At 38.0% G+C, this 27198-nt stretch overlaps 1 protein-coding gene across 1 annotated transcript in view; it reads right to left on the bottom strand.

Annotated features, from left to right (window-relative positions):
* Positions 1-23234: 23234 nt before the first annotated feature.
* The window catches only part of LOC100013660 (peroxisomal trans-2-enoyl-CoA reductase-like), a 40676-nt gene continuing 36712 nt past the window's right edge, over positions 23235-27198 (bottom strand). The window contains exon 8 of the mRNA XM_001367995.5: positions 23235-23671. Coding sequence (XP_001368032.2) covers positions 23586-23671 — 86 coding nt within the window. The 3' untranslated portion in view covers positions 23235-23585. The remainder of the gene's footprint in view (positions 23672-27198) is intronic.

Below are 27198 nucleotides of genomic sequence, written 5' to 3'. Positions count from 1 at the left end.
GAGTTGTGAATTAATCCAACCATTCTGGAGGGCAATTTGGAACTATGCCCAAAGGGTGATAAAAGACTGTTTGTCCTTTGATCCAGCCATAGCACTACTGGGTTTGTACCCCAAAGAGATAATAAGGAAAAAGACATGTACAAGAATATTCAAAGCAGCACTCTTTGTGGTGGCCAAAAATTGGAAAATGAGGGGATGCCCTTCAATTGGAGAATGGCTGAACAAATTGTGGTATGTGTTGGTGATGGAATACTATTGTGCTCAAAGGAATAATAAAGTGGAGGCATTCCATGGAGACTGGAACAACCTCCAGGAAGTAATGCAGAGCGAAAGGAGCAGAACCAGGAAAACATTGTACACAGAGACTGATACATTGTGGTACAATCGAAGGTAATGGACTTCTCCATTAGTCTCAATGCAATGTCCCTGAACAATCTGCAGGGATCTAAAAAACACTATCCACAAGCAGAGGATAAACAGTGGGAGTAAAAACACCGACGAAAAGCAACTGTTTGACTTCAGGGGTGGAGGGGATATGACTGAGGAGAGACTCTAAATGAACACTCTAATGCAAATACCAACAAAATGGAAATGAGTTTGAATCAAGAACACATGTGATACCCAGTGGAATTGTGTGTCGGCTGTGGAAGAGGTGGGGCGGGGGGGGGGGGAGAAAAGAAAATGATCTTTGTTTCCAATGAATAATGTTTGGAAATGACCAAATAAAAATTAAAAAAAAAAAAAGCTATGTCACACTGGGCAAGTCACTTAACCCTGTTTGTGTCATTTTCATCATTTTTGGAGAAGGGAATGGCAAATCCCTTCAGTACATTTGCAAAAAAGAGGTCATAAAAAGAGGTCATATATTCAAATACCTGGGGAAAATTTTTTAGAAAGAAAGAGCAATGAAAGGAAAGAATGAAGACAGAGAGCAATTAAGAGTCCAGGAAGAAATTCTAAATACTTTAATGAGGGTGGGAGGATAGTTAGAGTTGTGGAGATGGACATGAGAAATATTCAGAGATGAAACAGCTAAGACTTATCAACTGAATAAATGTTGGGGCTGAAGGATAGGGAAGAATTAATGACTTTGAGGTTTCAAACCTGAGTAACCAGGCAGATAGATGGTGATGCCACCTAGAGAACTATAAAGATTAAAATTAATATATAATAACTAAGTATTATATCTCAAAAGCTTTATTAATAATAACTAAAGGAAAAGAACTTCCTGAACTCAGCCCAGTCACAGGTCAAAAAAAGCTTGGGAGGAGTTATAGCCACTTAAATATAGTCATGTAATCATACAAATGTGTAGACACAGGGGAGAGAAAAGGATTCAAGGTAATACAGAAATGAATTTTGGGTAAGGTAGTTTCTTTTTTAGGGGTTCAAGAATTTCTAACTATACATTCCCCCCATGATCCAGCTAGGGATACCAGTCTCCCCAAAAGGATCATGGAAACAGAACTAACTTATAAATTGCAATAATTTGTGGATAAAGGGAGGAAAAGGAACAAAACCAATGATTACTAGGTTGACAAAAAGCCAATTTCTGGACAGTCCCCTTTGGCATAAGAGTATACATTCAAAAGGCATTTCAACCCCATATAGTCCAATTTACATCCCAAAGTTCACTCTGGATCTTCCATGTGGTCTGGATCAGCATGTGGTCTCTGCAGGCATCTGCATGGTGCCTTCTCCAAAAAGTTCACCTTCTGGGTTCTGGCAGGTAGTCTCTTGTTCTAAATTGGACTCAAATTCAACTCAAAGTTCACAACAATAACATAGTACCCCCCTAGAAAAATAATAATAATACATTCTCCTCTGAGGAGGATACAGAGATACATGACTCAGTTATGAGGTATATGAATCAATTTGCAAAAGAAAATCCAAAATATTAAAAAAGAAAAAGGAAAAAATAACTTGTAGATAAAATAGAAAATATCAAAGTTTTATATCTAGAAAATCTAAGTAAAGGAATAATAAATCTATAATAGGTCCTTGAATCAGGGCCCAATTAAAATGATTTAAGCAATTATGCATTTCCCCAATCAGTAGCCAGGACTACAGAAAGTTTGCTACACCATGAAAGACAGAAAAGGGCCTAGATTTCAGCAGCAAATGGGAGCCAGGATGGCAGCAAAAATGAGGTGCTTGATAGAATGTGGCTCAAGGAAGTCCTGCATTTAACACATGTTAAATAGCCATAACCTAAAACCTCAAATAAATTCAAGTCCTCTTGTCTTGGCTCAAAATTACATCAATCCCACTGGGATCTGGTCTCTTTGACCTTGTGCTCCATAGGCACTATGCAGGTGCTCTGTGCTTCTGTAGCACTGTACAGTGGCTCTTTTTGTATTCCTTCTCTTCTGGAATCAGATGAAATCATTAAGCAAAGCCTCATAATTCTTTTAAACAATCAATGACATCATTTTTATAGTCTAAAGCTTTTTGGGTATGCATCGACATTAGGGCAAATGTATTTTAAACTTATATTACTACAAAATCAAAAAAGTTAAAGAAAAATCTCAATACTTTTGACATGTGCTTCAAATACAAAAAGGAGAGAAAAAAATAAAGCTCAGATACCATATTGTGCATGCAATGAAAAACAATAATAAAAAAGAGTATTAAAAATAAAAATTTATAGCTTACAATCAGTGACACACTGTGTCAGCCAAGGAGAGGTAGAATACAAAGGTTTCTCACCAAAAAAATAAGGTCCATTTCCCTTTTAACTTGGCCATGAACCATCGTGTGAGTACAAATGATTTTCAGAATAAAACTGTAATACAGTAGTTAGTGAACATTAAAAGAATTACCAGAGTCCCAAAAATTCACAATAGTCCAGTTACAATTATAATTGCAAACAAACCCACTATCATATTTCATAAAAGTTGCTATATGACAAAAAAAGCCCTATGAACTGATGGATATTTGTCACAATTTTTACAGATATAGCAAATCTTTCAACCTTGTATAAAATTGAGATTTGAACTCTGAACTACAATCCCCACAATTCCTTGGTCCACTTCCCCAAAAGGCTTTGTAAGCTCACGGAAATTATCAGGCGGGCCGAGATTGAAAAGGGATTTAACCTGATTTGCAAGGGCTTTTGCTCTCTTTTGGACTTCCATTTGGAGCAGAGGTGTCTCTTCCATGATGTGAGGTTATCTTGTCTAGGCCTCTGGCCTAGGCACATGTTTTTTCTTATTCTGTATTTTCTTTTAATCCTTAACTTTTAATAAACCTCATAAAATATAATACTCCTTGCAGAGAGGAACTAATTTCTACCTGCCTCAGTCTCCCCCTAAATTTTAACTGTTACAGTTGGCAACCACGAAGGGATGAGAACTTCTCAAATTTTTTAGCCTAGAGAATTGTTTTAAGCCAGTTTCTCCAAGATGCCTTTTTAGAAAACTATCTTGATCAGCTCCTGCCTGAGGCCCTCTCCATCTCCTGCTTCTGCTCCTGGCCTCTCACCTGGTGCCCGAGCTCCCAGCCCTGTTTGTCTGCACTCCAGCTCCTGGCCCTGCCCACCCCGCGGTCTTTCTCTCACTCACCTAGCCCACCTGATTCAACCAAAATTGCAATCACCTTGTGACCTGCCTGCCCAACAAACCCAGTTCCTTGGAGCAGATTGCTCGGGACTCATTTCTATCAGCTGGTAACAAAATGGGGGGGTATTGGCTCCACGTGGGAGGCCTGGGCTCCATGTGGACTGGGGTAGGTGGAGGGATCATAGCAGGGGAGAGAAAAAGGGAGAGGAGAAGAAACAGATTTTTCAAACAGAAACTTAATAGCAATGGGCTGTTTAAAAGGATACCTTTTGACTCTTCTGGTAATTTCATTGACTTCACATGCCTGTCAGGGAGAAGATTCAGCCCAAAGATTCAACTTTGGGGAGCCAAATGGGTGGCTCAGCGAACTGATAGCCAGGCCTAAAGACATGCGGTCCTGGTTTAAAATCTGGCCTCAGATACTCCCCAGCTGTGGGTCCCTGAGCAGATCCCTTAACCCCCATTGCTTAGCCCTTACCACTCTGCCTTCCAACAATAGAAATTTAAATGGATAATTAATTAAAAGAAAGAAAAAACACATGTAAAGAACTTCAAAGAGACTAAAGGATAAATTTTGAGGCATTTCAAACTCCAATGGTTTATAAAAATCTCTGTATTCTATTGCATTTTTTGTTTAAGGTTTAACTTTGTGATGTTAAATTCATATATTACTGGGTTGAATATTATTCTGTTACACTGAAGGTTGATTGAATTTATTTTGAATGTACTGAGTTTTAAAATTCTGTTGCTTTTCCCTTATAACTATTGAACAAATGTTATTGTAATTAAGCCCATATGAAAAAAAAACAGCCTTTCTATTTTGACTTTGTAAATTCTCACATAGAGGATGGATGGACTTCAGGACTGGTTATAATTGTAGAACAACCTTTGGAAAATTAATGTGCTAAATATCTCAAATGATTTTAAGGGTTTTTTAAATATGATTTTTTGTAATTTTTTTAACAATCTCTGGTTATTTTTGCCTGCCCCTACCACGAGGTAAGGCCCATTATAGTAGCTGAAGTGAAATACATTTTATAACCCCCAACCTTCCCGCATTTCTAAATATGTGAATGGAAGTTGGGGCAGTTAATCTCAGGGCATTTGTATCCCTAAATAAGCCTCCAAAAAAGGAGCATCCCTTTATTTATACTCTTCAGCTCACTATTTTACTTCTACCAGAATGATATATAGATTTCTTGATTATGTTCTTAACCCAAGATGAGTTTTACTTTGTTTAAAAAATATGTTTAAATACCAAGGTTGAAAGATTGCTATGTTTGTAAAAATTGTGGCAAATGTCCATCAATTCATAGGTTTTAAAAATGTCATACAGCAACTTATGTGAAATATGAAAGTGTGTTTGTTTGCTATTGTAATTAATTGGGTTATTGAGAATTAACTACATATTTGTACTACTGTATTTTTAAAGATGAAAAAATTGTTAACCTTGTTCAATTCATTTGCCTTCTATTCACAGTTATCATGGCCAGATATTAAGAGGAAATGGATCTCATTTTTGGTGAGAAAGCCTTACATTTTATATTTTTTTAGCTGACACAATGTGTCAATGATTATAAGCTACATTTTTGAATTTTTTTGAAGCTCTTTTATTATTATATTTTTCTTGCATGTGCAACATATTATTTGGTTTTTTTCTCTCCTATTTTATATTTCAAGCGCATGTCACCAGCATTAAGATTTTCTTTAACTTTTTGAATTTTCAGTACTATAAGTTTGAAATACATTTGTCAGAGAATGCCCAAAAAGGCTTGTGACTATAAAAATGATGCCACTGATTATTTAAAAGTTATGGGACTTTGCTTAATGATTCTGTCTGATTCTAGGACAAGATACACACAAGAGCCATTTCACAGAGCCAAAGAAAGGCCAATCCAGGATGGATTGATGCACTTCTAGGCCAATACAAAGGTTTTGAACCTAGTGTGAAGACTCGAGGTTACTGTGCTTATCATTGCTAGACATAGGCTTTCCTTGTGTCCACACTCACTCTGAAGATACTCACAGATGAGTATCCCCAAACCTTGGCTCATAATCTGGTCCATTTTCTGCCTTTCATAGTGTGGTACCTTTCTGTAGTCCTGGCTACTGACTGGGTAAATGCATCACTGCTTAGATCATTTTGATTGGGCCCTGATTCAAGGACCTGTTATAGATTTATTTTTCTTTTACTTGGAATTTTTACACATAAGACTTTGATAGTCTATATTTTCATCCAGAAATTTTTTTCTTTTCTTTTGGATTTTTCTGATGTTTTTATTCATTTCTCTTACCAATTGATTCATATACCTCAGCCATGCATCTCTAAGTGGTCCTTAATGGGGAGAATGTAAAAAATATTATTATTTTAAATTTCAAAGTTTAAATTCCTTTTGAGAAGAATTTTAGGTAAAGAAGATGCTACCTCTCTGCATCCAGAACTAAACTGTTGGAGAAGTCACCATGAAGAAGCCTCCAGACCACAAGTTGCACAAAATTGAACTTTGGGTGTGGTTGATTGAACATTTATTTGTATGTATACTTTCATGCCAAAGGGGATTGCCCCCTAACTGGCTTTTTGTCAATGCGTTCAGCAATTATTGGTTTTGTTTTGTTTTTTCTTATCCTCAAATTATTGTAATCTTTAAATTGATTATGTTTTTATGATCCTTTGGGGAAGGACTTCTTCCCAGAGGATCAAATGAGGGGAATGTAAAATTGAGATTTGAACTCTGGACTACAATCTCCACAATTCCTTGCTCCACTTCCCCAAAATGCTTTGTAATCTCACGGAAATTCTCAGGTGGGCCGAGATTGAAAAGGGATTTAACCTGATTTGCAAGGGCTTTTGTTCTCTTTTGGACTTCCATTTGGAGCAGAGGCGTCTCTTCCATGATGTGAGGTTATCTTGTCTAGGCCTCTGGCCTAGGCATGTGTTTTTTCTTATTCTGTATTTTCTTTTAATCCTTAACTTTTAATAAACCTCATAAAATATAATACTCCTTGCAGAGAGAAACTAATTTCTACCTGCCTCAGTCTCCCCCTAAATTTTAACTGTTACACTTGGCAAAGATATTGTTAAACAAAGCAAAACTTATTTGGGTCTAGAACATCACCAAGAAATCTAGATTTTTCTGGTTGAAGTAAATTAAACTGAAGAGTTAAATTATTATGAAGCTCTTTTTGACATCCTGCTTTATATACAACATTCTTTATAACATATATATTCAGAAACAACTAGTTAATTAAAATTATTTCTGAAGACCCCTTAGAATTACCATTTAAATCCTTGGCTTATTAAATTCTCCAAAAGTTACATACAATTTAACCAGTTTTATTGAAATCCATACATCATCATCTTTGTGACAATTAACAAAGGCAACATGTGATCTTTGATGGATCTAGTGGCAAGGTTTTGAGCAAGATGTTCATGGGCTTATAGAATGATATTTTGTTCTTCAGCAAAGGTAAAGGTACAAATTAAAGATCAATACAGGCAAAACATAGTAGCTTAAAATGATTCACTGTTACAGAATGATATTGATTAGATTAATACAGATAAACTTTTTTTTAATTAAACTTTAAAGTGATCAGTAAATATAATAATATAAGCCAATGAGAAGGTGTAGGCAGGCAGTGTAGTCAAAATCCTTTTTACCAATTCCAGTAGACTTGTTCTCTATTACAGGAGGAGAATGAACTCAAAATATTTAGCAATAAACTTCCAGATCTCTTTTAAAGTTTCCTTCCTGTCCCCCAGTGTTTATTATCCATTTATATTTCTTTTGTCAGAGCTCTGAAGTTTCTCATGGAAGCACAGGGCAGAATCTCCACTCTGTATGTTAAGAGCAGTTAAGACTTTTAGAACTTTGTCAAAATATCTGGTTGGTTTGTAGCATAAGCAGCCTAGCTTGTGGCATATTCTTGAGGAGAAGGAAATAAAGTGGGAAATCTCCAATGAAAGTAAAAACTCCCAGGAAAAGAATTAAGCAGATCCAAACTTCACTCTTTAGCTCTACCAACTCAAACTGTTGTTTCAGACTTTCAAGCATGTTTTGCAATAGTATTTTTCCTGAGAGTCACTGAATGGAAAAACGGCTAGCACAGGCTCCCACGTGGGAGCAGGGAGGGATCAAAGGATTGGGAGGTCTGGGGAATGGCAGGGGAGTCTGGTTTCAGGCTGGGAGGCTGGAAGCAGGAAAATAGCGGGGGTGGTAACAGTAGGCAGAGGGCTGAGAAGCAGTGGCCTGAGATGGTGTGAAGGCTGGCAGGCTGGGTGGCTAGTGAAAAACTTACTAATTTAAATGAAAACCTCTCTTAAAAATATTTGAGGATTCTATCCCTTCATAGGTTAGCCAAAAAATGTAAATATTAAAATTAATATACAATAACTAAGTATTATATCTTAAAAGTTTTATTAATAATAAATAAACCAAAAGAACTGCCTGAACTCAGCTGGGTCATAAACAGCATGGGAGGAGTTGCAGCCACTTAAATACAATCAAGTAATTACCAAATGTGGAGATGCAGGGGAGAGAAAGGGATTCTAGGTAATATAGAAATGAATTTTGGGAGAGGTAGGTTTTTTTAGGGGTTCAAGAATTTCTAACTACATAGAACCAAGGGCACTGGAAGGAGGACAGGTTTGGAGAGGTTAAGGAAGATGGGTTCAATCTTGGATGTGTTGAATTAGAGGTACTGGTGGGATCTAGGTGTATAAATGCCCAAGAGATAAGTAGAAGTGAAGGGCTGGTACTCTAGTTTGAAGTCATCCACAAAGAGATGATCACTGAAGGCTGTGGATAAAATCACCAAGGGAAAGAATGAAGAGATAGAAGAGAAGAAGCCTAGGGCAGAGCCTTATAGGACACCCATAACATAAGACTGGGAGAAAGGAAATGAATCAGTTTATACTAAATTGCTGTTAATGTTATTATTTGATCATAGACCTGAATTCCTATAAAAAGTATATATTTTATAATCTAGAAAGTTAATGCTTCTATCAGCAGTTTTTTTTCTTAGCAAGCTAATACAATTCTTTGCTTTCAGTTTGTCCTCCTATCTTTGACAGGCAATCATGGGACCCTTTACCAACATGCCTCTCCCTGAGGTCCCATTCAGAAAATCCCCCTACATGGACAACCATGGCCTTTCTGTCTAGTGTACCTTCCAGGCCCTTACCTTTCTCTCCAAGTCAACTCCAATAGTCCCTCTCTCTACTTACTATCTCCAGAGTTCCTGTCCCTCTGATGCAAATCCTATCCCTCTCATCTGACTGGTCCCCCAGTCCCCATCCCAATAACTCCTCTCCCTCTTCCCAAGGCTGCTTCAGATCTTCTTCCACAGTGACCCTACCAGCTTGTTTGTTTCTCCTCCCAATATTCCCTCAGTTCCTCTCCCACAACATTCCCAGGTACTTTTCCATGTTCTGTTGCTCCTCACCTCCCATTGTCCCATTGGCTCCTATCAGGTCAGCTCCTACTCAAAAGCCTCAGTGTTCTGCTCTGCCACAATGCCCCTCCCACTCCCCAGAGTTCCCCTGCTTCTACCTCTCTCCTGGAAGATCCTTTCTTCTGTCCCTTTCTCCCTTAGCCTCCCTGCTTCACCCCCCACAGTCCCCCAATTGTTTCCAACAACTCCCCCAGTCCTCTACCCCAACTCTGGCTCTTCTACTCAATATCCCCAGTTCTGCCCCTACCCTTGCACCCCAATCAGCCCTGGAACATGGACATACCTAGATACAGTAGTTCAGTGGCTATAGCCTTGCCAATGCCTGTGACGCCACCAGTTGACGATAGCCACTTGGTTCCGTAACAACCCTGCAGCCAGGCAGCTCCTCACGAGAGTCCCCATGATGGCTTTGACTCTGATACACAGAGTAATCAATTCCCAACCTATGGACAGAGAAGCAGAGAAACTGACCCACAGCAGCCCAGCAATCTACCAGTTTGCCCAGGGTGAACTTTTAATCCCCACCTGGTCAGGGTGCACAACTGTGGCCTTTGGGCAGTTGGGCACCAGAGGTTGGAAAACTCTTGGATGGCATCAATTCTCTGCCCCCGCGGGACCACCCACTTGTACCTCATGTGATCTCCTGTGGGGAGGAAAGATCTTCATCCCCCCAAACCAGACTAGAACACTCTCTCCAGCCTTGAGTTTTGCTTGTCCATAAGCCATCAATGGGATCTCTAAACACTGATGAAAGATAAAGCAAATTAGGCAATCCCAGCATCCCCTTCTCTCCCTAAATCCAGGTACAGCCTCAGGTGAAAAGTATCTGGTTCCTCTTGGTTTTATGTCTTTTCATCTGGTTGTTTTAATTTTGGTGCCAAAAGAAATTAAAAAAGAAAAACCTGGGGCTAGGAAGTTAATGCCTTGGGGAAGTGGTATGCATTTTCCTCAAGTTAAAAGAATCTATTTCCATTGTTAATCCTAAAGATCCATGCATCCTAGGGTGCATCAATTGCTATTAGGATCAATTGAAGGTCTTGATCAATGACACATGTAAAACCAATGGAATTGCTCTTTGGCTACAGGAGGGGGTTAGAGGAAGAGAGGGAAAGAACACGAATCAAGTAACAACCATGGAAAAATATTCTAAATTAATTTATTAAATAGAATCTATTGGCTTTGATCCTTTTCCCATCTCTCCTCAATGGACATCATTCTCTAGTAAGTAGAGGTCTAGCTAGGCAGGGGACAAGAAGTAGGCCTTGTCGAAGAGGGTGACGGCAGGGGCCAGATAGTTCTAGCTTCTTTGTCCATTTACTGAAGTGCTCGATAGGGCTCGGTTAGGCATCTCAGCATTTGCATCCTCTTAGGTGTTGGACCATAATGGAATAATCCTGGTGAAAGTGATGAGAGTATCTCCTGTGGTTGATTCTCTTGGGCTAGCGCCTTTTATCTGTACCCCAAGTTAAGTGTGTATGTTGAGTGGTGGGGTGGTAGTGAATGATTCAGCAGCATCTTAGATGAACCAGTTGTGAATTTAAAAACTACTCCACCCTACTCAGGCCATACTTTAGAAGATCTGATTAGCTATTTCCTGATTAGTAACAATGGAGATACTTGGGTTAACAGAATCAAATCTTGGGAACTATACATTTCTCCACCCTTCTTAGTTTAACAAGATCAGAAATGCCTGCATCATACTCAAAGATTTAATTATCTGAGGAAATGGCCTTCAACAGACATGTGCAGAAATTGGACAGACCTGTTCTAAGTCAAGCTAAGCTATCATTGGTACAGATGAGACTCAGGAAAGTGACGTAAAACCATCTGTATAAGGCACATCACTTGCTCTCTCTCTTTTTCCCTGGAGAGGCAACTCTGGATGGCAGTGTGCTAGGCGTTCCGACATCTTGGAGTGGTGGCAGTTATTTGTCTAGTGGCAGTGAGTTTGCCCTTGAGCTGATTCAGGTTTGGGCATCTTGGCTGAGCCCTTTTGGAGTTCAGGTCGATTCCTTCGTCCTTCACACTCCAAAACCTTACTTTCTAGATCTCCTAATCGTCCCGCCCAAGTGGCCTAGCCAGATGGGAGAAATCCTACTCTTTTTCCTTGTTCCTTCTTCTTAGTCTCCTCCACTATATCAATTAAATCACCATGAATTTCCAGCTGATTTGGGTATTTTATTATGTGGGATGTTCCCTAGCGACCAATTAAATTTTAGATTTAAAGTCACGATGCTAAAATTATTCTTTACACAGTTTCATAATGGGCAGAATGATAATAGATTCTTCTTAAAAAGGGATCATGATGAAAAGTTTCCTTCTCTTTCTTGAATCTCCTTCTCTGACTTAATAGGTGGTCTTTGAAAGTTACTGAAAAATCCATAAAGTTGTAATGTCTCTTTCTGGTGTGAAACCTTAGATAACAGACATAAATCTGTCACTAGAGCCTTACTCCAAGTCTTTTCATCTTGAAAAGACTTAGAAGCCCTATGAATTGCTTCTAGAAGGGCCATTTCAATTGAATACCCTATGACTCCACTCACCATCCCTCTAACATCTCAAACCAAAGCATCTTTTCCTAGTTACCACTCCCATGTATTTATTATCTTCTCTTAGAATGTAAGTTCTTTGAGGCTCTCCTTTTTGTATTTATATCCCCAGTGCTTAGCTTAGTGCCTAAAATTGATCATTGCTTTTCATTCATTCATTAAAATATTTAAAGGGTTGTTATGAAGCAAACTAGTTTTGCTCAGACACCAGTGTTCTGTCCCGTTCTGGTTCAGATTCCAAGGAGGAGGCACACACGGTAATGCAATACACAAGAGGTACTTTATTCAAGCTATAGCCTGGGTCTCCACAAGAGGTGGTAGACCCCAAGCATTATGTGAGCCTTGTTTATATATAGGGGATAGAGGAAGGAGGGGTTGTCCTGAAACCCAGGCACCAAAAGGGAAGACACATCGTTCTTAGTCTTTGCTACCCAGATGTTTAACATATAGTCATGGTGACCTAGCTCAGGTCAGTGAACCCTGAGATAACATATCCTTGTGAAACCTGAAGTTCTGAAATAACATTTCCTTGTGGAACTATATAAATAAGGTCATGTCAACCTTAGTTCTTGGGGCAAGGGACTGATTAGGGCATTCATCTGGAGGGCAAGTTCCCATGATATCAATCTGTTTCTTCAACCAGTAGGAGAATTAGCAACACTGAGCAGAAATTACAAGGAAAAAAATATTTCCTCAACAAACAAAGAAAACTTCCAAACAATTTGAGCTATCCCAATACCAAAATAGGTTGCCACAGAGTAATGAATTAATGAATTCATTGTCACTGGTGGTACTTAAGTGGTGGTTGGAAATCTGAAGGAATTTACTCTGGCTATTAGGTAGACTAGATAAACCTTGAGATACCTTCTAATTCTATGATCAAGCACTACAAGTTTATCCCCAGGAGACAAAGGTCCAGAAATATCATTCCCAGTGACAAAGAGTAGCAAGTCATGGATTAGGACTTGAAGAAAGTGATTTTTTTTTTCTTTCAGATACTCAACCCTATTAATTCTCTTTTGGTGGTATTGGTTCTTTTTTTTACAAGTTGAACATTAGCATGGGCTGTGTGGTATCTGAATTTTGAACTTATTTCTAGGACAAATACTTCTCAAGATTTAGCCTGGTTCAACACTATAATTGAGGAGCCCATACCAATAGAGGAAAAAAGCCAGCTGTCAAGTAATCATCAGGGGTCCCTCAGGAAAGCAATGGCTACTGCCCTGGCCCTTTATGGAGAAACCAAAGGGACCAAAAGAAGAAGAAAAAATAATCTATTATTGTCTACTGGTCAGAAAATAAGAAAGGAAATGAAGAGAAGGGGAAATGTGAAGAAAAATATTTCCTAGAGGAAGATAGGGACAAATTCTTTGACCACCCAATGACTGAGGGTAAGTTTCTCTGGCTTCAATAGTTCCCCATCCTTGAGAAAATGACCACTTAAGAAGTTAACTAGTTTCTACCTGCAAGTTCATTTCTTTTTAAAGTATTAAAGGGGGGGGGGGGGGGCGGCTGGGTACCTCAGTGGATTGAGAGCCAGGCCTAGAGATGGGAGATTCTAGGTTCAAATCTAACCTTGGACACTTCCCAGCTGCATGACCCTAGGTAAGTCACTTAACCCCCATTGATTGCCTAGCCCTTGCCACTCTTCTGCCTTGGAACCAATATACAGTATCGATTCCAAGATGGAATGTAAGGGTTTAAAAAAATAAAGTGTTAAAGGATTTTTAATCTTTCAAGGTTAGAATTAGAAAAGTAGAGATGGCTACTTCCAGGTTGATTCATTTTATATATATATATATATATATATATATTTGTAGAGAGAGGCAGAGACAGAGACTCTGAGAGAAAGAGAGTCATCTTGCTTTTGACACAGTGGATACTTCTCAACAAACATCCAAAATGGATTTCCAGAAAGTAGTTAAGGAAAGAAGCAAGGCATTAATGAAAACCCAGTGAATCTAGAATTAGAGGGCTTGAATACAAATCTTGCCTTGGAGGTTCATCTATGTGGCCTTGAACAAGTCATTTAACTTTTATGGATCAGTTTCTTTACCTAAAAAATGAGAGAGGTGGACAAAATTGTCACATTGAATTTGGAAAACGGCAAAGCATGAGTTGATTCATAAAAATTAACATGGGAAGATATGGTAAGTGAAAGATAAATGACTGAGAAATCAAGGATTTGAGCTTCCAAGCATTTCAATTTTTTAAGGAAGGCATTCCTGTCTAAGAAATATGGAGCAAGCCCTTCCTCAGGTTAGAGTTGAACCCTGGAAAGAAGGGGAGGCAGCTTTTTATATATTAAAATTAACTAATCAAATAAGGCTAATGAATTAAAAGAAAAACAATGAACTAGAATTAAACACTAGGTGAGCACATGCACATGTCCTATCTATCTAAATATCTATATCAATATCTATATATCTTATATTCTTTATTGAACCTAACATAATTTTGGGCAATCAACACAGACATGTTTTTTCATTAACTGACTTAAATGAAATGGAAGTTTAACTAGAAAAAGATAGAATGATTTTTTTGTGTGGCTACAAGTAATTTCCTACCTCATCAGAGGAAGTTTTTTATAGGATAGTACACCTGAACTGGATGTGTGGTTACTATTTACCTTATTTGTTGCTAATATTCTACATAAGTGTATAAATGAAAATATTCTGATTAAATTTTATGCAATATACTATGTAAGTTTAGCTAGAAATACATAGAACAAATTTCTTTTAAGGAAGGAAAAGAGGAAGGATGATGATTGCCATGTACGGTCATGTACAGTAAGCTCAGCTGATGCAATCCCCACTTGGAAGAGGCTAGGGAGCTTCCCAAAGGGCACGATGACCTGAAATGGAAGGTCCTGTTCCCTGAAATAGAGGGTGTTTTAATTAGTTCTTGCCTGCTAACCATATGATTACGAAGCAGATATTAATTGACTACTGAGTTGGAACTGAGACAAACTGGACAAAGCAAACCAAACAAGTTCCTTGGTTGGAAAATGACCAGCGGGTCATTGTAGTTAGTTGTGAAACTAGCTGCTATAAATGAAATTCTGTTTCAGCTTTTTTCTGCTTAATTTCTACCTCTATAATTATTGTACCTGCTGGGATAGCAGAAGGAAATGTAGTAGTATCAGAAAGATAACATCACAAGGAAATTTGAAAATGACTGATAAGAGAGGAATTGGCAAACTTTTTTTTAAATCCTTACTTTCCATCTTAGAATCAATATTGTGTTAGTTCCATGTCAGAAGAGCAATAAGGGCTCATACCGATGAAGGAAACTGAAGCGCATAAGTTTAAGTGACTTTCCCAGGATCACACAGCTAGAGTCTAAAGCCAGATTGTAGAAGTGAACAAAAACCACACAAGTAGACAGGATTTAGGAATAGCATTTTAATGTGAGAAGAGGAGAGGGAAGACAGGGTTAAGTACTTCGCTACAGTGCTCAGGGGCTCTCAGGTCTAATGAATCAAGCTAAAATCCATCCTTGGAGAAGTACCATGGTAGAGAAATGAAAGAGCAAATCTAGGGAATATGAATCCTTCCAGTACATTCCAATTCATCCATTCTTGCTACTTCTATATTGGGAGCCAGAATGTGGCTTATTTACTGTCCTTTGGAATAAGCCAAGAGCCCAAAGAGATCTTATGAGAGACAGTCTAGTCTATCTATTTTCTTCATGTAAGCATGTCATGCAGAGAGTTTATCTATCTTTTAAAACATTTCTCAAAAACCTAATTGTAGAGAGAAAAATTTCCAGAAAATGTTGAAGTCATGGGAAAACAGGTTTTGAAGGCCTTTTTTTTTTCCAGTGGAGAGCAACAAAGGAGAATGTGAGGTAGTGGTGAAGAGATGGGAACATTTTTGTGGGGAGGTTTGTAATACTATCATATTTTTTAAAACTTATTTTCCAGACTTCCAGTCAAGATGGCGGCTTAGAGAAAGCTAAAGTTCAGATCTCCGGAAAATCCTCCCCGACCGATCTCAAACTATAAGCTCCTAAGGCGCCGAAATTCAAAACGATCAACAGCACAGACCCTGGGAATCCTCCTCCTGGACCTGGACCCGGAACAAAAGGTACGGCCCCCCTCAAAAGCCAGAACCCGAGATCACTTGGACCTAAGGGGTAGGAGCTCAGAGTCCAAGGCTCCGGGAAGCCGCAGCCCCGACCCACTCAGAGAGCAGGGTTGTCGGAACAACAACCCTCAGGGCCTTCTATCCGAGTCCCAGTGAAAGTCACTGCCCTCGGAGCTCCCCCAGCAGAAAGCAGGGTCGTCTGAAACAACAGCAACCCTCAGGGCGGGCAAGACAGTCTCACGGACTGGATCCTGCTATCCAAGTCTCAGTGAAAGTCACTGCCCTCTGAGCTCCGGGAAGCCGTAGCCCATCCCCCTCTGAAACAACAGCAACCCTTAGGGCCAACGAAACAGCCTCACGGCCAGCTATTCTGAAGGCAACTTCCAGAAAGCAACCCGACCCAGAGAACAGGGGGAGAGTGTGGCCTCCTGGTCCGACCCTTCCATTCCAGTTCTGGTGAAAGTCATTGCTGGAAGGCATACTCAATTTAACCCAGGGAAAGCTCATAGAACTGACAATCTGCCCAGGACTAAAGCCTCTGAACACCAGACAGAGATAAGAAAAGCTAATCCTCCCCATTCAGAGATGGCAAACTCCACAGAAGCACAGAAGCCCCAAAATACCAAGAAAAATAAGAAGAAAGGGGCGACTTTGGACACATTCTATGGAGCCAAAATACAAAAGACAGAGGAGATAGAAGATGATATACAAGAAAATGCTCCAAAACCTTCCAAAGGAAATGGAAACTCTCCACAAACCCATGAAGAATTTGAATCAGAAATGACCAAAAAGATGGAAGCCTTCTGGGAGGAAAAGTGGGAAATAATGCAAAAGAAATTCACGCATCTACAAAACCAGTGTGATTAAACTGAAAAGGAAAACCAGGCTTTAAAGGCCAGAATCAGGCAGCTGGAAGACAACGATCGTGTAAAAGAGCAAGAATTAATAAAGCAAAGCCAAAATACCAAGAAATTAGAAGAGAACATAAAATATCTCACCGACAAGGTGATAGATCTGGAAAATAGAGGGAGAAGGGATAATTTAAGAATAATTGGACTTCCAGAAAAGCCAGAAATAAACACCAAACTCGACATTGTGATACAAGATATAATCAAAGAAAATTGCCCAGAGATTCTAGAACAAGGGGGCAATACAGCCACTGACAGAGCTCACAGAACACCTTCTACACTAAACCCCCAAAAGACAACTCCCAGGAATGTAATTGCCAAATTCCAAAGCTCTCAAACAAAAGAAAAAATCCTACAGGAAGCCAGAAAAAGACAATTTAAATATAAAGGAATGCCAATCAGGGTCACACAAGACCTTGAAAGTTCTACTCTGAATGATCGTAAGGCATGGAACATGATCTTCAGAAAGGCAAGAGAGCTGGGTCTTCAACCAAGAATTAGCTACCCAGCAAAACTGACTATATACTTCCAAGGGAAAGTATGGGCATTCAACAAAATAGAAGACTTCCAACTTTTTGCAAAGAAAAGACCAGAGCTCTGTGGAAAGTTTGATACCGAAAATCAAAGAACAAGGAATACCTGAAAAGGTAAATATTAAGGAAAGGGGGAAAATGTTATCTTCTTCTTTTACTCAAACTCTCTTCTATAAGGACTACATTTATATCAATCTATGTATACTAATATGTGGGGAAAATGTAATGTATAAATAGGGGGTAAAGAAAGACCAAATAGAATAATCTTTCTCACACAAAGATTCACATGGGAAGGGGAGGGGAAGAAAACTCCTATAAGGAGAGGAAGAGGGGGGGGGTTTACTTAAACCTCAATCTCAGGGAAATCAACTCTGAGAGGGAAAAACATCCAGATCCATTGGGATCTTGAATTCTACCTTACCCAACAAGGGTAGGGAGAAGGGAAAACCAAGGGGGGGGAGGGGGAGAGGGAGAACAAAAAGGGAGGGAAAGGGAGGGGGAGGGGGAGGGAACAAAAAGCGAGGGACTAAAAAGGGAAACATCAAGGGAGGAGACAAGGGGGACTGATTCAAAGTAAATCACTGGACTAAAAGGTAGAGCCGAAGAAGAAAAGGTTAGAATTAGGGAAGGATATCAAAATGCCAGGGAGTCCACAAATGACAATCATAACTTTGAACGTGAATGGGATGAACTCACCCATAAAATGTAGACGAATAGCAGAATGGATTAGAATCCAAAACCCTACCATATGTTGTCTTCAAGAAACACACATGAGGCGGGTTGACACCCACAGGGTCAGAATTAAAGGATGGAGTAAGACCTTCTGGGCCTCAACTAATAGAAAGAAGACAGGAGTGGTAATCATGATATCTGATAAAGCCAAAGCAAAAATAGACCTGATCAAAAGGGATAGGGAAGGTAATTATATTTTGTTAAAAGGGACTCTAGACAATGAGAAAATATCATTAATCAACATGTATGCACCAAATAATATAGCACCCAAATTTCTAATGGAGAAACTAGGAGAATTGAAGGAAGAAATAGACAGTAAAACCATACTAGTGGGAGACTTAAACCAACCATTATCAAATTTAGATAAATCAAATAAAAAAATAAATAAGAAAGAGGTAAAAGAAGTGAATGAAATCTTAGAAAAATTAGAATTAATAGACATATGGAGAAAAATAAATAGGGATAAAAAGGAATACACCTTCTTCTCAGCACCACATGGCACATTCACAAAAACTGACCATACATTAGGTCACAGAAACATAGCACACAAATACAGAAAAGCAGAAATAATGAATGCAGCCTTCTCAGATCACAAGGCAATAAAAATAATGATTAGTAATGGTACATGGAAAACCAAATCTAAAACCAATTGGAAATTAAACAATATAATACTCCAAAACCGTTTAGTTAAAGAAGAAATCATAGAAACAATTAATAATTTCATCGAGGAAAATGACAATGGCGAGACATCCTTTCAAACCTTTTGGGATGCAGCCAAAGCGGTAATCAGAGGTAAATTCATATCCCTGAATGCTTATATTAACAAACTAGGGAGAGCAGAGATCAATCAATTGGAAATGCAAATGAAAAAACTCGAAAGTGATCAAATTAAAACCCCCCAGCAGAAAACCAAACTAGAAATCCTAAAAATTAAGGGAGAAATTAATAAAATCGAAAGTGATAGAACTATTGATTTAATAAATAAGACAAGAAGCTGGTACTTTGAAAAAACAAACAAAATAGACAAAGTACTGGTCAATCTAATTTAAAAAAGGAAGGAAGAAAAGCAAATTAACAGCATTAAAGATGAAAAGGGGGACAGCACCTCCGATGAAGATGAAATTAAGGCAATCATTAGAAATTACTTTGCCCAATTATATGGCAATAAATACACCAATTTAGGAGAAATGGATGAATATATACAAAAATACAAACTGCCTAGACTAACAGAAGAGGAAATAGAATTCTTAAATAATCCCATATCAGAAAATGAAATCCAACAAGCCATCAAAGAACTTCCTAAGAAAAAATCCCCAGGGCCTGATGGATTCACCAGTGAATTCTATCAAACATTCAGAGAACAGTTAATCCCAATACTATACAAACTATTTGACATAATAAGCAAAGAGGGAGTTCTACCAAACTCCTTTTACGACAAAACATGGTACTGATTCCAAAACCAGGCAGGTCAAAAACAGAGAAAGAAAACTATAGACCAATCTCCCTAATGAATATAGATGCAGAAATCTTAAATAGGATACTAGCAAAAAGACTCCAGCAAGTGATCAGAAGGATCATTCACCATGATCAAGTAGGATTTATACCAGGGATGCAGGGCTGGTTCAACATTGGGAAAACCATCCACATAATTGACCACATCAACAAGCAAACTAGCAAGAACCACATGATTATCTCAATAGACACAGAAAAAGCATTTGATAAAATACAACACCCATTCCTATTAAAAACACTAGAAAGCATAGGATTAGAAGGGTCGTTCCTAAAAATAATAAACAGTATATATCTAAAACCATCAGCTAATATCATCTGCAATGGGGATAAACTAGATGCATTCCCAATAAGATCAGGAGTGAAACAAGGATGCCCATTATCACCTCTACTATTTGACATTGTACTAGAAACACTAGCAGTAGCAATTAGAGAAGAAAAAGAAATTGAAGGCATCAAAATAGGCAAGGAGGAGACCAAGTTATCACTCTTTGCGGATGACATGATGGTCTACTTAAAGAATCCTAGAGATTCAACCAAAAAGCTAATTGAAATAATCAACAACTTTAGCAAAGTTGCAGGATACAAAATAAACCCACATAAATCATCAGCTTTTCTATATATCTCCAACACAGCTCAGCAGCAAGAACTAGAAAGAGAAATCCCATTCAAAATCACCTTAGACAAAATAAAATACCTAGGAATCTACCTCCCAAGACAAACACAGGAACTATATGAACACAACTACAAAACACTCTCCACACAACTAAAACTAGACTTGAGCAAATGGAAAAACATTAACTGCTCATGGATAGGACGAGCCAATATAATAAAAATGACCATCCTACCCAAACTTATTTATCTATTTAGTGCCATACCCATTGAACTACCAAAATACTTCTTCACTGATTTAGAAAAAACCATAACAAAGTTCATTTGGAAGAACAAAAGATCAAGGATATCCAGGGAAATAATGAAAAAAAACACATATGATGGGGGCCTTGCAGTCCCAGACCTCAAACTATATTACAAAGCAGCAGTCATCAAAACAATTTGGTACTGGCTAAGAAACAGAAAGGAAGATCAGTGGAATAGACTGGGGGAAAGCGACCTCAGCAAGACAGTATACGATAAACCCAAAGATCCCAGCTTTTGGGACAAAAATCCACTATTCAATAAAAACTGCTGGGAAAATTGGAAGACAGTGTGGGAGAGACTAGGAATAGATCAACACCTCACACCCTACACCAAGATAAATTCAAAATGGGTGAGTGACTTAAACATAAAGAAGGAAACCATAAGTAAATTGGGTAAACACAGAATAGTATACATGTCAGACCTTTGGGAGGGGAAAGGCTTTAAAACCAAGCAAGACATAGAAAGAATCACAAAATGTAAAATAAATAATTTTGACTACATCAAACGAAAAAGCTTTTGTACAAACAAAACCAATGTAACTAAAATCAGAAGGGAAACAACAAATTGGGAAAAAATCTTCATAGAAACCTCTGACAAAGGCTTAATTACTCATATTTATAAAGAGCTAAATCAATTGTACAAAAAATCAAGCCATTCTCCAATTGATAAATGGGCAAGGGACATGGATAGGCTGTTCTCAGATAAAGAAATCAAAACTATTAACAAGCACATGAAGAAGTGCTCTAAATCTCTTATAATCAGAGAGATGCAAATCAAAACAACTCTGAGGTATCACCTCACACCTAGCAGATTGGCTAACATAACAGCAAAGGAAAGTAATGAATGCTGGAGGGGATGTGGCAAAGTAGGGACATTAATTCATTGCTGGTGGAGTTGTGAACTGATCCAATCATTCTGGAGGGCAATTTGGAACTATGCCCAAAGGGTGACAAAAGAATATCTACCCTTTGATCCAGCCATAGCACTGCTGGGTTTGTACCCAAAGAGATAACGGACAAAAAGACTTGTACAAAAATATTCATAGCTGCGCTCTTTGTGGTGGCCCAAAACTGGAAAACGAGGGGATGCCCATCAATTGGGGAATGGCTGAGCAAATTGTGGTATATGCTGGTGATGGAATACTATTGTGCTAAAAGGAATAATAAAGTGGAGGAGTTCCATGGAGACTGGAACAACCTCCAGGAAGTGATGCAGAGCGAGAGGAGCAGAACCAGGAGAACATTGTACACAGAGACTAATACACTGTGGTATAATCGAACGTAATGGACTTCTCCATTAGTGGTGGTGTAATGTCCCTGAACAACTTGCAGGGATCCAGGAGAAAAAAACACCATTCATAAGCAAAGGATAAACTATGGGAGTGGAAACACCGAGGAAAAGCAACTGCCTGAATACAGCGGTTGAAGGGACATGACAGAGGAGAGACTCTAAATGAATACTCTAATGCAAATATTATCCACAAAGCAATGGGTTCAAATCAAGAAAACATGTAATGCCCAGTGGATTTACGCGTCGGCTATGGGGGGTGGGGGGGAGGAAAAGAAACTGATCTATGTCTTTAACGAATAATGCTTGGAAATGATCAAATAAAATATATTAAAAAAAAAAACTTATTTTCCAGATCTATAGTTAACTCATGGGGCAGCTAGGTGGCTCAGTGGATAAAGAGCCAGACCTGGAAACAGGAGATCCTGGGTTCAAATGTAACCTTAAACACATCATATTTGTATGACCCTGGGCAAGTCATTTAACCTCAATTGCCTAGCCCTTACCACTTTTGCCTTAGAATCAGTATTATCAAAATATTTACTGTAACTGATACTATAAGATAGAAGATAGGGGTTTTAAAAATGCATAAAAAATAAAGTTAACTCATAAGTTTTGGGACATTAAAATGTATGATTCACTTTACTAATAAAGTCATGCTGTTATTTTTAGAAAGTTTTTTTTAATCTGTAAAGACGCAAAGGGAGAAAATAATAAATCAAGTTTTAATAATGTATTCTTTAAAAAAAAACCCTTACCATCTATCTTTAAAGAGATACCATGTGTCTGCCTATTCTAAGGCAGAAGAGTGTTAAGGGCTATTATATAATTAGAATCTGCTCCCCAGGACTCAAAATCCCAGCATCCCAGTTTCATTCTCACGTTATGTCCCTGAGTTTTGTAGATAAAGTTTGTGTGGAGATAAAGTCTCTCTCTTCCCACGAACACAGCTGGGAAAACTTTTCTTTACTCAGAGTAAACTTTTGTTCTTTTTATTTCTTTTACTTCAAGTGAGTATTAATACTTGGAGTCATTGGATATTAATTTTAATCTTACACTAGACAATCAGATTTAGGTGACTTGTCCAGGGTCACACAGCTAGGAAGTATCTGAGGCCAGATTTGAGCCCAGGTCCTCTTGACTCCAGGCTTGATATGCCCTAGCTGCCCATTTAACAATGTATACTTAAAGAAAGAACAAACATTTAGAATCTTTTCTAACATCCTAATCTTAAAGTAAGTATGGTCTCATCCTCTTCTGTTTTTAACAAATTGGTCTTCCTTTGAGTTCTGTTCCTTTCACATTCTTCTCATCTCTCTGCATGCAGTCTTAGAAACCTGGCTGTCCTCTGAAAACTCTGCCTTCCTGGCTATCTTATATCTTACTGGAAGTATCTTCTCTTTAAAAATATCTTTAAAAATGACTCTAACTAGCTATTTATATATATATATATATATATATATATATGCATATATATATATATGCGTGTCTGGTGTAGTTTGGGCTTGGTTTGGTTTTAAAAACAAAACAAAAACAGACACTGTTAAACAGAAATTTAGTGATCCCCCAATAAAAGGCAGACTCTCCACCTCCAATTAACTGAATTATGTAAGTGCTTGCAAAAGCCACAATCCCATCACAATTCAGATTTGCACTCTAACTTTTGAGATGTTTGATAGAGCTAAGAAGGGCAACAGAATACCAACATTAATTTTTTTATTCATTTAACTGTTTAAAAGGGTAAACAAGTATATTTTATCTCTCCATGTACTTCTCATGTTAACAGATAAGGATCAGAACATAAGAAATGATTATTTGGTGTATATTTTTCCAATCTCTTAGTCATCTACATGATTTTAAAACTTTAAAAAACATGCAAGCCAAGGCACTGTTTTAAAAGTCTTAAGAGGCATATTTTAAGCTACAATACAAATAATAATTTCAAAAATCAGCAACAAATTTTCCATACAAAGAATAAACTCCCAGGAAATGGTAAATTCACTTCTTTGTATGCAAGTAAAACAGTCCTCATTTTCTCCTTCTCGTTAGTTTAAAGTTTGGATTTATTCTTAAAGGCAGATTTCATTCTTTTGACTGTGGAAACATCCCATGGTCCATCAGGCCAGTTATCATGGTCTGGTAAGATAAAATGAGTGAAATAATCCTTTAGTTATTATTGGAAAATATACAAACTTTTTTCCTTTTAGGAAATAAGCATATTTCTAAACCGATCCCATGCCCAAGATTGTCTCCAACAAATTCCCTACAATTACTGGGGAAAATCCCATGATCATTAGGACATTAAGCACATTCATTAAATATTATTTAACTAACACATGTTATTAAAACATTATATGTCATTGGTATCAGTAGAAGTTATACTGTATAACCAAAAATTGACTCGTAAAAAAACTGAGTGTGGACTATAAGGGGGGGAGGGGGTTCCTTCTTTATGGTATTTTTTTTGACTCTTACCTTTCATCTTAGGATCAATTCTGTATATTGGTTCCAAGGCAGAAGAGTGGTAAGGGCTAGGCAATGAGGGTTAAATGACTTGCCCAGGGTCACACAGCTAGGAAGTATCTAAGGACAAATTTGAACTCAGGACCTCCCATCTGTGTGAGGAAAGTTCTCCCTTTCTCCATCCACCTTCTGGGTAACACAGCTGGCATGTATCTGCATGTCTACATGAGTCTGAGTCACCTACATCACCAAGCGTGAGTCAGAAGACTGTGGGCCTACCTGCTTGATCCCAGATATGATTCTGAACTTGATCTGGATGTAAAGGAAGGAATAAAAGCAGTGATATAGGAAGCATTCTCTCTCTATCTCAGGTGATGGAGCTAGGGGGACCTGCTGCAGTGGCCAGGCTGAGACCACTCACGTGGCTAGTGAGAATAAGCTTTTTCTCTCTATCTCTATCCAAGTAACTAATAAACTTTATGAAAATAAAGACCAGAGTCCTAATTTTATTTCTTATACATCTCTAGGCCTGATTGATTCTCAATCCACTGAGCCTCCCAGCTGCCCCCACTTTATGATATTTTAAAAATAACTTTTTTTTAATAATCTCAATTTTGGGATACAGCTTATATGCAAAGGTGATCTATATTGCCTCAGATATTTCCTGGCTCTATGACACTGGACAGATCACTTAATTTCTGTTTGCCTCAGTTTTCTCATCTATAAAATGATAATAGCATCTACCTCCCAGGGTAATTACAGGGATTAAATGAGATATTCATAAAGCTCTTAGTACGGTAACTGGCATAAAGTAGGCACTTAATAAATGCTTGTTTCCTTTGATCCTTTTCTCTGTACAGATTAAAATAATCTACACTTTACCCAGCAAGATTCTTGCCCATATCATCCCATAATTCCTTTCTCAAGGATTTGATAACACATTGTAAGCCTTTCTCTTGGTTAATGGTTTTTATCATAGAGTACATGAACTTAAAAACTTTTTTTATACTTGTGTAGCTGTATAATTGGTTTACTTGGTAATCACACATGTTTTATTTTATACATTTCAAAAATATAATTCTGAGAAGGTTGGCTCCACTAGACTGATAAAGGGACTTCTGACACACAAGAAGTTTTAAGAACCTCTACTTTAGGTCTTTTAGCATTCTGTGCTTCTTAGAGTAGCAGTGGGGCAGTCTTACTGCCTTTATCACATGAATAGCCTAGCTCTTTCTGATTATACATTTATTATTTTATATCATTTTTGTATTCAAGTCATAATAGGTTTTTAAAATTCCATAATGTATTTATAGCCAACTATATTTTCCCCTGACCTCTAAGTAACTCAAAATTTTGACTCAGTAGAAATTATGGTATATTAGGATTTAACCCTGTTTGGCTCCATTTCCTCATCTAAAAAAACGAGCTAGAGAAGGAAATGGTAAACCATTCCAGTATGTTTGCTAAGAAAACCACAACTGGGGCCATGAAGAAACAGCCATGACTGAAAAAGTGCTGAACTGTAACTAAATATCAGTGAAACAATATTTATTGTTGTTAAGGAGATAAATTTTGTAGGATCATTAAGAGTAAGGGGTAATTTCCTAACTATAATCTAGGGCATTTGCTTCGTTCTACTCAAACCTATTCAATTCTGGGAATGAGTGTGTGTGTGTGTGTGTGTGTGTGTGTGTGTGTGTGTTTGCATGTGTGTGTTTGTGTGTGTGTGTATGTATTGAGGTGCTGCATATCCCTCACTTTCTCTTGATACCAAGTTCCATAAGGAGGACACCATATCCTCCATATGTATACACCATATGTATATTGGCAATAACTCAATGAACTGCTTTGTTCTGAAGAATAGCTATTCTCTTTCCACTCTATTGTTCATATGTGGATTTTTAAACTGACCTCTGTCTAGGGGTCAAGGATTCCACTGAGGAAGCCCTATGATAATAGCATTATACATTTATAGCAAGAAATGACCTTAGAGGACATCTAGTCCAACATCTTTATTTCACATATTGGAAGACTTTTCCCTTTTCTATTTTCATGAAAGTGGAGCAACTGGATCCTATGTTACCTAATATTATCTGGTAATCTTATATTACCCTTCTGCAAAATACTCCTATTCTTCAATAACTGTTTCCCTCTTACAGATGTTCCAAAACTCTCTCATGAGATCCCAATACTATTTGGATCCTTTGTTGCTCAAGCAATGATTCTTCTTCCTATTTAAGTGAAAAATTCAAAATTTTCAGCTCATTTTGATTGGCATATGGTCCCTCTTCTTTCCTATTCCATCAAAGCACTTTTACATATTTACTTGTCTCTATATCTCTAGTATTTGAGAAAGAAGATGGCTTGACAAGGCTATACTCTCTGCTTGGTTTTATCACATATTCTCTAATCTCCTTTAAAAATTCTCTCTCTCTCTCTCTCTCTCTCTCTCTCTCTCTCTCTCTCTCTCTCTCTCTCTCTCTCTCTGATTTTCCATCTTTCCCTATACTTTGACTGAGAGATTGGGGGGGGAGGGGAGACATTGAGGAAAGAATGGAGGATATGTCACCTCAATTGGGCATTTAAGGAAAGGAAGACCTCCAAAATATAGAAATGACGCTGAAGAAAGGAATCCATCCCAAGTATGGGGAACAGAGGTAGCAAAAGTATGGAAAGGCTGGGGGGGGGTTAAATAAGAAATGGAAAGTAGTATAATTTGTATAGAGAAAAGACCTCTTTCACTTGAAGGTGAACACTATGAGATAAGATTATGCATGTATGTGGACACCATATTGTGGAAACACTAAGTAGTAAGATAAGGAATTTTTTGCTTTGACAGGCAACAGGGAGCAACTAAAGACTTTTAAAAAGAGGAGTACTACCTTTGTGACCTTGGACAACTCATACCACTTCTCTGGGCTGAACTCTTTCTGGAAGTTCTAGAGTTCTAATCTTTTGATCCTCTTTATCTTATTTTACCCACTGAGTGTGAGTGTCCCACAAAGGTCTATCCTCAACCTTATTTTTATGGACTCACACCCTAAAGGAGTTCATCAAATTCCATGGGTTCAATTTTTACCTCTATTCAGAAAAATTTCACATTTCTGTATTCTTTTTGGTTTGAATCCATATAATTTCCATAATCAGACCAAATTTCTTTTCTGAAATTCTGTCTTACATTACTAACTACCTTGCCTTAT

The sequence above is a fragment of the Monodelphis domestica genome, chromosome 8 (genome assembly GCF_027887165.1).
Source record: "Monodelphis domestica isolate mMonDom1 chromosome 8, mMonDom1.pri, whole genome shotgun sequence".
Lineage (NCBI taxonomy): Eukaryota > Metazoa > Chordata > Mammalia > Didelphimorphia > Didelphidae > Monodelphis > Monodelphis domestica.
This window is presented reverse-complemented; position numbering and strand designations above follow the sequence as displayed.